At 45.7% G+C, this 15,635-nt stretch overlaps 1 protein-coding gene across 1 annotated transcript in view; it reads right to left on the minus strand.

The window, feature by feature from the left end:
* The window catches only part of LOC121287976, an 81,140-nt gene that overhangs the window by 46,176 nt on the left and 19,329 nt on the right, over positions 1-15,635 (minus strand). Inside the window, exons 3-5 of the mRNA XM_041206153.1 lie at positions 10,784-10,981; positions 3,241-3,293; positions 902-1,013 (exon numbers count right to left, since the gene is read on the minus strand). Coding sequence (XP_041062087.1) covers positions 902-1,013; positions 3,241-3,293; positions 10,784-10,981 — 363 coding nt within the window. The remainder of the gene's footprint in view (positions 1-901; positions 1,014-3,240; positions 3,294-10,783; positions 10,982-15,635) is intronic.

Below are 15,635 nucleotides of genomic sequence, written 5' to 3' on the forward strand. Positions count from 1 at the left end.
TGGAGCTGCAAAGTCAAGCTCGGGAACATCAGGAAGGGATGTCCACTGCACTCCTCAGATTGCAAGGCACGATAGAGGATTCTGTCCGCCTTCACTCCGAGGTCAACACTGCTAGGATGACAGCTGCCATGGAGACCTTGGTCCAGGGCTTTCCTGCACCTGTGGCAAACCCGAGACTGGGTGAATCCAGTTGCTCTTGCATCCTGGTTGTCCTGGTCTCAGGCAAAATGCTCAAAGTTGTGTGTCCTTGCAAAGGCGGCGTCTGTGACCTAATGGATGCATTTGTGGGTGGAAGCTTGTGAGATCCCAGAGGTCATCTGTAGGGCCCTGAAAGGAGCCACTGGCATAGATATTGAGCACCTTGGTCACTTTCATGGCCACTGGCAGTGGATATGCTGTTGTATTACAATGAGGTTCCTGACGACTGAATGGGAATGGCAGCCGGCCATTGGCAGGCTGAGCGGATGATTGAGAACTGGTTTCACACTGTCGTAAAACCAATCACGCCATATTGTCCACTCACGCCACTGAACACGCCTGACACTGGTGGGCACAGAAAACCACGCCCAATGTGTATATATTTCTTCCTAAGGTTTTGCAATAAGTTGAACAGCTGTGATCCATTTACATGCTTATGTAATTTGTGCAAATGATCTATTCTGAAAACTAAACATAGGAAAAGATGTAAGTCATTTGTGTGATAACAGCTTTGATTTTGTGACAGAATTGGAAATAATAACGTAACTACATTGTAATCTTTGGAAAATATCCAACTAATTTGTTAAATGAACAAAAGTCACTTGTAGCTTTTATTTTTTTTTTTGGAAAGAGTTTTGACAGTGAAAGTCATTCTGAAAATGATTCAGTCTGAAAATGAAAGTACAAATTAAAGATTACTTACAGTGGCAACTATTACTTTAGATGCAGAGGAAATTAATCGAAGTACTTCACTCCTTGAAATATCAGGGGGTGGAACTTGATGCAAAATTTTGGGGCAACGGTGAATTCGGTTCCTAAATTTACCAAAATAAGAAAGTAGAATTCTTGTAGTTATGTTTACACTAATATGAAAATAAAATCTTGAATAAAAATAGACTTCTCCAACATGGACAAATGCCAAAAAATTATATGATTTGAAACTCTTAATATTGACCCATCCAAAGATATATTAACGCTTATATTGCCAGACTTTTACAAGTGAAACAATAGATGTGCAAAGTACATAATATTTAGATAATTATGTACAGCTCAATGATAAAGTATGTGAAGCTAATGCATTTAATTTTCTCTGTCAGCTGAGGTTCAGTTGGTATCAGTCTTGCCTCAGAGTCAGAAGGTTATGGATTCAAGTCTCACTCTAGGACTTGAATCTAGACTGACACTCCAGATTTTATGGCCCCTCCCATCGACAGAATTTTCCGGTCCCGCCAAAGTCAATGGACTTTTGAACGGCTTGCCGCATTTTATGGCCCTGTCGCAGCAGGTGTTTTTTGGATGAGATGTTAAACCAAGGCCCTGTCTGCCTTCTCTGGTAAAAGATCTCTCTTGAAGCACAGCAAGGGAGTTATCCAAGGTGCCCAGGCCTATATTTATCCCTCCCTCATTCAACAACACAAAAACAGATTATCTGGTTGTTATCACATTGCCGCTTGTAAGAGCTCACTGTGCGCATATTAATTGCCATGATTCCCATATATCAATGGTGACTGCACTTAAAAAGCTCTTCATTAGTTGCTTTGGGACACCATGAAGTGCACTACAGAAATGCAAGCCTTTCTTTTTTTTAATGCACTAGTTAACATGTTTCCATTCCCATGATATCTGTATGGTTTTAAGACAGTGACTAATCTGTTTTATTTTAAATGGGTTAACAGATGCATTAGGACAACTGGGACAGAAGATTAATGCATTTTGTATTAAAAAGGCACTGTGCAAAAATAGTACACAAGAGGGAGTAAAACCCTTTAGCTGACAAATTTACATACAAACATACAAATTAGGAACGAGTAGAGCACTCGGCCCTTCAAGCCTGCTCCCCCATTCAATAAAATCATGGCTGATCTGGTTGTAACCACCTGCCTAACCCCAATAACATTTCACTCCTTTGTTCATCAAGAATCTATCTTGCTCTGCCTTAAAAGTATTCAAAGACTCTGCTTCCACTGCATTTTGGGGAAGAGAGTTCCAAGGATTCACAGCACTCTGAGAGAAAAAAATTCTCCTCAAATCTATCTTAAATGAGCGATTGCTTATTTTTAAACAGTGATCCCATGTTCTAGATTCTCCCACAAGAGGAAACATCCTCTCCACATTCAATCTGTCAAGACCCCACAGGAGCTTAAAGGTTTCGATCAAGTCACCTTTTACTCTTCTAAATACCAGTGGATGCAAACCTAACCTGTCCAACCTTTCTCCATAAGGCAACCTGCCCATTCCTGGTATTAACGTATTTACATCTTTCCTTAAACAAGGAGACCAATACTGTACACAAAACTCCAGATGTGACCTCACCAGTGCCCTGTCCAACTGAAGCATAATCTCCCTACTTTTGTATTCAATTCCCCTCGCATTAAATGACAACATTCTATTAGCTTTCCTAATTATTTGCTGTACCAGCACACTAGACTTTTGTGATTCATGCACTTGGACACCCAGACCCCTCTGCATCTCAGAGCTCTGCAATCTCTCACCATTTAGATGATATGCTTCTTTTTTATTCTTCCAGCCAAAGTGGACAATTTCATATTTTCCCACATTGTACGTCATTTGCCAAGTCTTTGCCCACTCATTTAACCTAGCTATGTCACTTCCTTACGTCCTCTTTACAACTTACTTTGTGTCATCAACAAATTTGGCAACCATACCATCTGCCCCTTCATCCAAGTCATTTACATACATTGTAAAAGGTTGAGGCCCCAGCACAGATCCCTGTGGCACACCATTCGTTACATCGCACCAGTCAGAAAAAAAACACATTTATGGCTACCCTCTGTTTCCTGTTAACTAGCCAATCTTCTATCCTTGCCAATATGTTATCCCTTACGCCATGAGCTTTTACTTTGCAATAACCTTTGATGTGGCACCTTATCAAATGCCTTCTGGAAATCTAAGTACAGTACATCCACCGATTCTCCTTTATCCACAGCACATGTGACTCCTTCAAAGAACTCCAAAAAATTGGTTAAACATTTGATATGACCAAGAAGTTCTAACTGTATTGAAATAAAATAGTAACATTACCTTTTTATAGTCTTCAAGTTTTCTAGATTGAATGCATCTCCAGGGTTGAAATTCTGAAATATATTTAAAAATTACTTTTTAAACATAAGATGTAGGGCATAATCCTGGTAGATGCTTTAATGGAGTACTGAGGGAGTGCTGCATTGACAGAGGTATCAGAAATGCTGCCTTTTGGTTGAGATATGCCCCCGCTGTCTCTTTTGTCAGTTTAAATGCATGGGAAGATCCCATGACACTATTTGAAGGAGAGCAGGGTGTTTTTTCAGTGTCCTTAATAGTTAATAGTTCTAAATCAACCAAAACTATCAAATGACAACAACAGCTTGGGCAGAATTTTAGGGTCCTGTTTCGGCGGGGACAGGGTTGTAAAATGCGGTGAGACATTCTGAACCTCAATGGCTTCGGTGGGAACGTAAAATCCCACTCTCGTAAAATGTCACCCATTGTATTTATATAGCACCTTTACTGTAATAAAAAAACCTCAAATTTCTTCACAGGAGTGAAGTAAAATTTGACACCGAAACACATGAAGGTAAACCCCGAACTACATAAAGTCATTGATTTGATTTGCTGTTTACGAGATCTTGTGGTGTACAAAATTGCCTACTGTGTCTGCCTAAATAATCAACACTGATCACAGTTTCAAGTGCCATGACAAAGTGCTATGGAAACAGAAGATCTTTCTTTTAATGCACTAAAGGACATTATTGAGCTTGTGGGAGAGGGGAGCATTTGAGAAATAAGAGGGAAAAAGGGTGGATTATTGCAGGAAACTTGACCAGAAAGCTTTTGGGCAACAAAACTCTTTTCTGGTACAAATAATTAATACCAATTTGAGTCCAGATTTTGTCTTGTTTTGGATGGTACTCATAGTGGAGCTGGTTGTTCTGTGGTAGACAAGGGCCCAAACTTTTTCACAATGGAGAGGCTCTCCATTGTGGCAAAAATCCCAGAAATGGTTGAAATTTCTAAGTCCCACTCCCAAACCTTGCATGTCCCATCTTCTCAGGGCAGGACTGGAGCGGCCTGTGGTTCACGCATGTGCAATTTGCGTTAGCAGCTGGCCATTTAAATCATCAACCGTGATATAAGATAGAATACAGAGTTAGAGCAACTGTGGAGGGCTTGTGAATTTGGCCCTATTTACTCTCCTCCTTAATGGGGAGTGGTATTGTCAGGACTGGAACTGCAATGATGCCTACAACACTTGATGATCTGCATGAAGGGTGCAGTTTTTGGTGATTATGTAAAATAAATGGATTTTCAGTTCAATGCATTCACACACAAGTACGATTATTATGTTTATGCAAACACAACACATTAGGAACAACAAGTAAAAACATCACAAAAACAGAATTACCTGGAAAAACTCAGCAGGTCTGGCAGCATCGGCGGAGAAGAAAAGAGTTGACGTTTCGAGTCCTCATGACCCTTCGACAGAACTACTAGTTCTGTCGAAGGGTCATGAGGACTCGAAACGTCAACTCTTTTCTTCTCCGCCGATGCTGCCAGACCTGCTGAGTTTTTCCAGGTAATTCTGTTTTTGTTTTGGATTTCCAGCATCCGCAGTTTTTTTGTTTTTATCTCTAAGTAAAAACATCAATTGTGTTACGTTTATCATACTTTGCCTAAAGTTGTTGCCTTGCAGTGGGACTCCATAGAAGCTTATGTGCAAAAATAGGTCTATAGGCTGGATTTTATGGAATCAGAGAGATTCTGCGGAGGGGTAAAAATGGCAGTCAGGACCTGATTCCAGGGGCTGAATTTTCCCTTTGGCATGCAGGGCTGGCGCATGGTAATGTCGGGCGAGCGTCCCAACGCCACCGCGATATTTTGCTGGGAGGGCACACGATGATGTCCGACGCATGCCCGCCATTAACTAACGGGCCAGTTAAGGCCCCTGAGGCGCTAATCAACGCTGATTCTTCGGTACCTGTGCAATCTTCAGCTCGGCGCATGGGCAGGCGGATAGGACACATTTGTATTAACCTCATCCACGGGCGGGATAAGAGGGCTCACTGGGGTCGCGAGTGTGCACAGTCAAGCATTTATTAATGAAAGTTTTTGAAACTTGCCTGTGTGAGCTGCAATACTTCAAAACGCATCCCAGCAGCTTTTCCTGGACTCACAACCTTCGGGTCAGCACTCTGCAGTGAGAAATCTTTTCTGGGCCTGCAAGATTCAGGAAGCCTTCCCTTAGCCTGGGAATGGGAGCTCATCTGTCCACTGGAGGCAGCTCCTCTGAGGAAGAAGGGAGGGCTAGAAGCCGGTGGGGGGTGGGGTGGCGGGTGGTGTGGGGGGCGGGGGGGGGTGGTGCGTGGTAGCAAGGAGTGCACATTAGGCCTCCAGGAGAGCCACCTTTGGGAGGACAGGTGGAGGCACAAAGGGCGCAGGGCCAAGAGGTAGTCCAAGGTGGAAGAAGCCGCAGAAGATGCCACTATCCTGCTAACAGGGTTTACAGGCAGTGAAGCAGCTACCTCAATGTGTCTGAGGTGCAGTGCCGAAGGAGGCTCCGTCTCTCAAGGGAGACAGTCAACTATATCTGTCAGATGATAGGGCCTGAGATCTCCGCTAACTGTGTGGGTGGACACCCCATGCCAGTGGCTCTGAAAGTCACAGCTGCCCTCAACTTCTATGCCTCTGGCTTCTTCCAGAGGTCGGTGGGTGATCTTTGCTGTGTCTCCCAATCAGCTGTCCACACTTGTGTCAAGCAGGTTACAGACGCTCTGTTCAGATGGGCATTGACCTTCATCCACTGCCGCTGGGACCAGGCAAGTCAGACACAGCGAGCCAGAGGCTTTGCAGCAATTGCTGGCTTCCCCCATATCCAGGGTGCTATAGACTGTACAAAACTGGCCATCAAGGTGCCAGCGGGTGAGCCCCGTGCCTTCGTCAACAGAAAGGGCTTCTACTCCATGTACGTGCAGATAGTGTGTGACCACAGGATGCTGATTCTACAAATCTGTGCAAGGTACCCAGGCAGCTCCCACAACACCTACATCCTCAGACACTCTTCATTGCTCCAGCCCAGCTGGATGGATGGCTGCTGGGTGACAAGGGCTATCCCCTTAAAAGGTGGCTCATGACACCTCTCCGTTATCCAAGAATAGAAGCTGAGCAGTGGTACAATAGGAGCCATGTCTCCACAAGGGCTGTGGTGGAGAGAGCCATCGGTCTTCTCAAGATGCGCTTTCAATGCCTGGACCATTCAGGGGTCATACTCCAGTACCCCGCAGATTGTGCCTTGGTGATAGTGATTGCATGCTGCACTCTCTACAATCCTGCACTGGAAAGAGGGGGACGTAATGGACGATGGAGATGTTGACTCAGTTGCTGCGCCTGCACACGATGAGTCCAGCAGTGAGTCCGAGGATGAGCACGCACAGGGAAATGCTGAGAGGTTAGACACTGACGCAGGCATACTCCAGGGAGGCAGGGACACCCAGGAGGGCTTTAATCCAACAAACCTTCAGCTAGCATACCACAGATGGACCTCCAGGTTAAGCCTGGGCTGTAGGCTCCATATTTGATACCTAAGTACAAAATCTGCCAGGTTAGGAATAGTCACTAAGGACCTTGTTAATGAAGCTGAATGTCCAACCAAGCACTTATTACAGTTTTGGAAACCATACACATGCAGAAGAAAAGAGGCACCCTCAGCCAAGGTGACATATCTGAATTCATTGTGTCAAGCAAACCAATTTATTCCAAAAAAGAGAATAGCGTTATCCAAAAAAAAAATCATAAGGACCTCATCTCGGGCCAACACAAAAGCACCAGTGAAAGACCCGTGGTGTGCAAAAGGTGCCTTATATTTTCATTTCCGTGTGCTACATCTTGGTGCTGCTCCATCGTTCGGAGTGGTATCTCAGCCAGCCTGCTGACTCTGCTGTCCTGTTGGCCTTGATGACCTTGGCAGTCGTCCTCTTGCTCCTGGAGCCAGTGCTGGCCCCGCCTGGGAGGGAGCTGCCAGTTCCACAGCTGGTATCTCCCCAGTTGTCGCAACCTCATCAGATGCAACAGTCACTGGGAGATGGGCAGAGGAGCTGCTACCCTCATCAGGAACGCCCTGAGACGTGCCCGCAGAGACAACAGGCAGCTGCTGCGCCAACGTAAGGTCGCCTCAGACCTCCCTGCTCTCCATGGGTGGATGGGCACCGAACTGGGGAAGTTGATGCCCACACCATCTCCCACACTGGCATTGACCAGCTGAGGTCAATGTTGATGTGAGGGCTTGCTGGTCAAAGCGTACCCCCAGGAAGCTCTGTCGGCTCTCCTGGAGGAGCCTCTCCACAAGAGTCGTCACTCTCCATGGAGGACGCATGGCGCTCGGACATGAGGCTCATTGCTTCGGCGATTGTCCACGTAGATTCCCCACCACGGCGACCAAGTCAAGCATAGCCTCATGTATCTCCCCCAGATGCTCCCCCTTACCCGACCGCATTTCTTGCACCTGCTGCATCATGGATGACTCCATCATCAGGCACCGACTGAGCATGTGCCTGGTTCCCTGCAGTCCTCCGACTGCTGGCGCCATGGGCACTCTCTGTCTCTGCCAGCTCCAGTGACTGTGAAGTGCCCTCACCACTGTTCCCCGGGACACTAGCCGATGTTTGAATTCCCAGCGAGGTGCTTGTATCTGCGCTGGTGCCTGCATGGCAGAGATGGTGTGACACTGGTGAGACTTCAGGAGTGAGAGAGGGCCCCCGCTGCTCCTCCTGGCCCTTCTCCGCTGGTGCTGAAAGGAAGAACAAGGACAGTGGATCAGTTAACGTAAAGACAATGTCAATGTGTATCCCTGTCCCTCGGATCATTATGCACTCATCATTCCATAGCCAATGGTCAAGCCATTGACCATTGCAAAATTAAATCCATTAACATTCAGCACTGCTATGGCTGTTGGGAGAGCAACGCTGACCTCACTGTTGGGCATAAATACCTGGCCGTGGCACCCCAGCCTCACCGGCACCAGTGGACCTTGGTGCATGGTGTCTCTCCAGATCCAGGGCCTCCTGCATAATGAGCATTCTTCTCCTGAAAATGAGAGACGAGCATTGATTAGTGAAAGTTGCACATGGACTCTCTTCATGCACAGCCCACCCCAACCAGAGTGGGACATATCAGGGGTCCAGAGCCTCTTCACCCCGCTGCTGCCGAACGCTCAGACAAAGGTGCTATGCCTGCTCCCCACCCCCCCACCCACCCCCTTGGCCACATGCTGCCTACATCACATTAGGCACCACACAGTATATCCTTCCATAGCAAGGAGGCGTAAGCACGTGGAGTGCAGAGAGCAGCAGATGGTTCATTGCCAATGCCAGCATCTCATCACCCTGACTTGGACACGTCCTGGAGTTTTAGCACTGTGCCTAGGTGCAGCTCCTCCAGGTTGCCCCCAAACCAGTCACGTGCAACTCAGTGTAACACATGCTGTGGGGGCAATACACATTTCTTCATCACCCTCTCAGGGTGACCTCAGCACGGGCAATATCTGCTGGCCCACCCAGCGAAGGAAAAATGCCGTCAATGATTCAATGCAGTCCCTACACTCAGACTTGGGGGGGGGTGGGGAGAGGGGAGGTTGTAGCAGGGGGATAAGCCAACCTGCTGGGTTACATGACCAATGTCAACATGGTACTCACTCTGCCAGAGCGCAACAAATCATTGAAGCGCTTGCGACACTGGATCCAGGTGTGCTGTACCACATCACAGGAGCTAACCACCTCCGCCACCTCCTCCCAGGCCCGTTTCATCATGTTGGGGGGGGGGTGGCCTCCACCTCCAATCCTGGGAAACCAGCACCTCCTGCCGTGCTGCCACTTCCTCCAGGAGGGCAGCAAGGCAGTCATCCGAGAAATGGGGCACACTGGCCCCCCCCGCCCTACCCTCCGGCCTGGCTTGTCTTGATGCCCTACCCTCCAGACTCACCTGCTCCGCTGGCCTACCTCCTGCTGCTTACCAGAAGCCCTTCCTCCTGACATTGCGAGCAGCCTTGTAAAGGCTGCGAGCGCTTCTGATAAGCAGGCCGCCGGGTCGCCATTGGACCTGGCGGACGATGCACTCCCGCCGCCGCCTGTCCGCTCTCGCTATCCTCAGGATTACGCTATCCCAGGCATTACACTGGGCGGGCCTTAATTGGCCCACCCACCCACATAAAATGGTGGCGTGGACCGGATCGCGGATGGTGATCAGGTCCACACCCACTCCGCCCCCCCCATCCCCTTGCCAAACAGAAAATTCAGCCCTAGGGTTTCCAGCCCCATTCTGGATTTCTGATTTTTAGCAGTGCTGTTTAAGGGTGAGGGCTGCTCAGCTTGCAAACCCACATCCTGCATTCCTGACCTGGCCAGCTCCATTGCAGGGATAGACATGACCTGGTCTTCTGCAATTTTCATGGAGTTGGGCCAGTTTTTCAAAGAGTTGTGGTTCAAGGCACCTTGGAGGTGTTGTGAACCATAGTCTGCATGAGGGTACCTTTTCAAAGGTAAAGTTCAAAAGGTCATATCCATACACCCCATACCAAGCTTGAAACCTCTTTATCTTTTGTAAATAAACATTCTGAAATTGACAGAAGAGATCAGAGAGCCAGAGCTGTCAATAAAACAATATTTTTCCTATGGCACCGCTTGTTCAGCATTCTAATGGCTGTGTGGGCTCTCGGCCGAGAATGTATAATGAGGTAAAGAGCTTACAGTTTCTGCTATTGGTACTTTAAAGGGCCTGGACAATTGACACTTTTATTGGGTTGTAGTGAAAGCAATATTCATGACCCTGAATGCTTTTTTAAAGCTTTTTAAAACACATACTATTGTCACTATAGGAATCATTGGTTCTATACAGAGCATATAGTGGATGAATTGGCATGGAAGTGCCATAGCTTGGCATGAGCAGTATGAGGGACCACTAGAGGTGGGTACAGGTGCTTAGCTTGGTATGAGCAGTATGAGGGACCACTAGGGGTGGGCACAGGTGCTTAGTTTGGCATGGAGGGTATGAGAGCCCATGGGGAGTGGGTGGAGGGCATGAGGTGGCATGGATGGGGCAAGGGTGTGTGCGAAGGGGGTTAAGGGGTGTGAGGGCTGGGGGCTAGACGGCCTTACTGTTTTTAATATAACTGGGATGAAGCCCCAATGCACTATGGCAGGCCTTTTAAACAGCCTGCCCCCACACTCGGCAGCCCCGTGGCTATCTTTGAACTCTTTCCGGGGACAGTGGGCCTGCCTCCTGATACCATCTGCCTCCCCGGAATGAAAATCCTGCTTTTTGGAAGTTTCCCGACTCCTACTATCAGGGATGAAAATCCGGCCCTATAAATTTGAATCTTGGGCCCAGTGTGAAAAACCTGTGTCAAACTCACATGCCACCCAGTTGAATCTCCCTTTTTATTCTTAGCCAGAGCTACCTTTGAAATAAATGTTAAACAATTCAAAAGTTGCCAAATACCACTGATAAACTTTCATGTAAAAAAACATGTTAATACTTGCAATTTCATAGATAAATAAAACCTTTCATTTTTCATACTGGGTTAATATAATAGACTTACAGAAAAAGAACATTTTGACATTTTTTTCTTGATGATTCTTTCTACTCTCATTTCCCTGATGTAGTTTAAATGCAGTTTTCTTTCTTGTTCTTCAACTGTTTTTCCAAAAGTCATCTGTAGCGTTGTCTTAATATTTGGATCATTGAAATAATGTTTGAGGCTTCGATCATAGAGCCTTTCAACACACAGAATGGGAAGCTGTAGAGAGAGGTTCACTTTTAACACAAAAAATATACATGAATGTAATGACTTTGCAGCAAACTGAACAAAATGAACCTTGTTGATCTATTCATCCATTGTGCTGAGATCTAAATCCTAACTCAAGTCTTACACTAAAGATTCCTGAGCAACTTACTACAGAAGAATAGCTGAAGTGATTTTGCATTTCCTTCAGCACTGTTTTTATCTTCAGTTTTTCTCCCAGGTGCGCTGCAGTAAATGCTAAAGAGCTCCATCTACCCAATGGGCAGGGAATGGGGGTGAGGGGGTATCGACCACACCAATCGGATACAAGTACCACTGGCTATGTTGATAAATGAGCATAAGGTTTGTGTAACCGATCAGAAATATGAGCAGGAATCAGTTATGCTGGATGTGGTGGCTGATTTAATTTTCTTGCTCTGTTTTCAAGTGACATGAAACAGGGAAAGGGTGAAGTTGTTCACTTTGGTAATTAGAACAGCAAAATGTTTACTTTAAAAGGTGTGAAACCTTTAAACGTTGACGTTTAGAGACCTGAGTATGCTCACATAACAATCAAAATTACCATGTAAGTACAGCAACTAAGACAAAATGGCAAGTTGGCTTTTATTGCAAGGGGATTGGAGTACAAGAACAAGGAAGTCTTGCTACAGTTTTATACAGCTTTTGTGAGACCACACTATACTGTGTATAGTTTTGGTCTCCGTATCTAAGGAAGGATATGCTTGCCTTGGGGAGATACAGCGAAGATTCACTAGATTGGTTCCTGGAATAAGAACATAAGAACTAGGAGCAGGAGTAAGCAATTCAGCCCCTCGAGCCTGCCCCGCCATTCAATACGATCATGGCTGATCTCATTTTGGCCTCAATTCCAATTTCCCGCCCTCTCCCCATAACCTTTCAACCCATTACTAATTAAAAATATGTCTATCTTCTCCTTAAATTTATTTAGCGTTCCCGTATCCACTGCACTCTGAGGTAGTGAATTCCACAGATCGACAGCCCTTTGAGAAAAGTAATTCCTCCTCATCTCTGATTTAAATCTACCACCCCTTAGCCTAAAACTATGGCCTCTTGTTCTAGAATGCCCCACAAGGGGAAACATCCACTCCACGTCTACTTTGTCTATCCGCTTTAGCATCTTATATACCTCAATTAGATCTCCTCTCATCCTTCTAAACTCTAGCGAGTGTAGGCCTAAACTGTTTAATCTCTCCTCATAAGACAAGCCCTGCATCTCTGGAATCAATGTAGTGAACCTCCTCTGAACCGCCTCCAGTGCAACTACATCCTTTCTCAAGTAAGGTGGCCAGAACTGTGCACAGTACTCCAGGTGCGGTCTCACCAATGCCTTGTCCAGTTGCAACAACACTTCCCTGTTTTTATACTCTATTCCTTTAGCAATAAATGCCAAAATTCCATTTGCCTTCCTTACTACCTGCTGTACCTGCATACTAGCTTTCAGCGATTCATGCATGAGGACACCCAGATCCCTCTGCACTGAAGCATTCTGAAGTTTCTCTCCATTTAAATAATAAGTCACCTTTTTATTTTTCTGACCAAAATGGATAATCTCACACTTGTATGATTCCCCGCCCATTAGGATGAGAGGGTAGTGATGAGAGGCTGAGTAAACTGGGTCCATATTCTCTGGAGTTTAGAGGATTGAGAGGGGAATCTCATTGAAACATCTGAGTTTTAATGGACTTGACAGAGTAGCCACCGAGGAGGAGAAATTACTTCACTCAGAGGGTTGTCTTCTTCTTATCGTGTCCACGGACAGTCTATACATGGCCCAGCCAGAACTGGACACATTTTTGCGCCTTGCTGTTGAATTTGGCAAGATCTGCACTGTTGCAGATACCAGAAAATGATTCAAACTCACACTATTCCTTTTATCCCAGAAACCCCTTACAGGCACAAAACCCCAGTGAAGATTTACCACTGTCTCGACACCAAAGGTATCTTGCTTGGGTTAGCTCAGTTTCAAACAGTTTTCTGGACTTCTGAGCATTCACTAGAAGCTTTTCTTCAGCTGGTATCTCTCTCTGAGACGCCTCAAAACCAGAATCTAAACTCACTATTAATTCAACTTCAGAACAAACACGTGGGTCTGAATTTTTAGCTTGGCGGGTGGGCGTGATTGGCGGGCCTGGGATCGGCTGGGAAATGGACCACTGACTGCAATCGGCACTCCACCACGAGTTCACCAATTAACAGCCAGCCAGCATGGAGCGTGCGCTGCGGGTGGGGGGGTGGGGTGGTGGGAGGAGGGCGGGCAATGATGTCAACGTGGGCGTGGATGAGCACCACTGAGAGAAAGCTCCCTGAAGACAATGAGCTGCCTCAGGGAGCTGCAGACCGGAAAATGTTCTGATAAAGTTTTAAAAAGCAGAAAAACTGTCCAAGCATCACAGTCAGGCTCCTAAAAATATAGGTGATAAAAACGCTGCCCCCCAGATTTTTATTTTATTTTATAACGGAAACCTCGTCCAGCCCTTGGATGAGGTTGCATGAGAAGTGTAAAGGCTGCCTGGCCGATTTGCCCACCCGCCAACTGTAAGGTTGGATGGGTGACGAAAAATAGCAGACAATGGCACCATTAATGGGTTTAATTGCCCTCTTAATTGTTGGTGGGCGCACTTCCGACTTTTGCATGTGCCCGCTGAGTGAAATATTGCACGAGAACTCAATGACATTGGGACACTCGCTAGGCATCATCTCGCACAATTTCACGCCCGATCGGGTCGGGCGTGGGTCTGCCCGATCAACGTAAAACACTACCCATGAATTCCCTAGACTAAGTTTCCCAGCAGGATTTCATATCAGAGAGATTAGACCTTCTGCCTGCACTCTCTGGTATACACACACTAACTGACCGCTCTTCTTTCTCTTTCTCTCTGTGTGTCTCTTGACCCCAGTTGCTAGGTAACAGAACAGATTTTTCTACTTTATGGCCGGGAATTTTCCTATGGTGGGCAGGCTGGGTGGGAGCGGACGTGCCGCCATTTTACGCAGGCCAGCCAATTAAGGCCCGTCCAGCGTAATACGTGGCCAATGGTACCTGTGCGGGCGGGGGCAGGAGGAGGGAGAATCAGGGTCAGCGGTCTCCCTGAGGCACGGAGCTACCTCAGGGAGATTGAATGGATATGAAAATAATTAAAGAATGGATTTAAAAACTTATTCAAACATGTCCCCTCATGTGACTGTGTCATATGGAACACGTTTGTAAAGGTGGGAAATTTTATTCATTTATTTTACTAAAGCTTCAGGAAACCTCATCCCACCCGTGGATGAGGTTTCGTGAAAAATGCGAAGGCAGCTTGGGCTTTTCGCCTGCCCCTCCGCCAACCTTAAGGTGGGACAGGCCGCATTCTTAAGTACTTTAATTAATTTCTTAATGGCCTTAATAGGCCCTTAACATTTCGGTGGGCGCGCAGCTGACTCTGGCGCGGGTCTGCCGAATGAAATATCGCGATGGCACGCGATGACACTGGGACACACGCTGGACGTCATTGCGCATCATTTTACACATCAGTGTCTCAGGCCAACCGGAAGATTCTGCCCATGTTTTTTTTTTAACTTCACTAAACTACTGACCTCTTGGTATCCCATCTCTTCACGTCAAGAGTTGTAAAACCTCATTAAAAATGCACGCTATACAAACAGGGCCCCAGACTTTCCAGCACACAGCTTGCAAAAACCTCTAAACCAGTTGTCTTCACTATTTTTCAAGCAAGGGCCACTTTAGCAAATAACCTGCAGTGTGAGAGCCACATCGACTACAAAATTATCATTGCTTACTACTCTATTCACTCACTTGGGTCAAAAAATACACAAAACCGATGCTTGAATACTCTGTTAGTTCTATGGTGGTTGATATGGTAATATAACTATGGTAATATGGTATACAACGCACGTACTTAGATATACCTATTGCCGCACATTGTACCACGTGGTCAATGTGACATGTAAAGAAGGTTGACTTTTGATAGACTCAGTGCACATTTTTTAATGTTAAAAATAAAATAAATAGGAATATAATGCTGGGTTGGGCTCCAGTTTGCCGCGACCCTTTCAGGATAAAGCAGTTACTGAAAATGGATGGATGGAGTTAGCGTCGATGGGAGTCACCACTAGCTCGAGGGCCTTGCAAAGAAAAACACTGCTCTAAATGAAACTAAAATCAGGTTTCACCTTTCTTAACACCCAAATACAAAACATAAATTAAACTTAAAGATATACATTGCCCCTAACAGATAAAAGTGTTTGAGAATATTAAACTGACACATTCTCTTATTCAGGTTTACCCTGAATCATGCCTTTAATTGGAGAAGGATGGCCTCAGCTTCTTTCAACAAATATTAAAATCAAGGCACATTTCCCCATTCCTGTTTCCATGCAAAAAAGCACAAGAAGTGATTTCTAGAATATAGTTTTGAATTTTGGCTCCAGAGAGATACAAACATAACAGAAGAAAGAATATATTTTATTGCTGGTTTACTAAATTGGTACAATGTTAAGTTTTAAATAATAAGTATATAAATAAATTACATAATAAATATAACTACTTTCCTGTTCTTTTACTCCTATTAAGGTTATTCCACTGATATTAAATTAACATTATCAGGAACAGATATAATTTATATTG

The sequence above is a fragment of the Carcharodon carcharias genome, chromosome 15, assembly GCF_017639515.1.
Source record: "Carcharodon carcharias isolate sCarCar2 chromosome 15, sCarCar2.pri, whole genome shotgun sequence".
Classification (NCBI taxonomy): Eukaryota; Metazoa; Chordata; class Chondrichthyes; order Lamniformes; family Lamnidae; genus Carcharodon; species Carcharodon carcharias.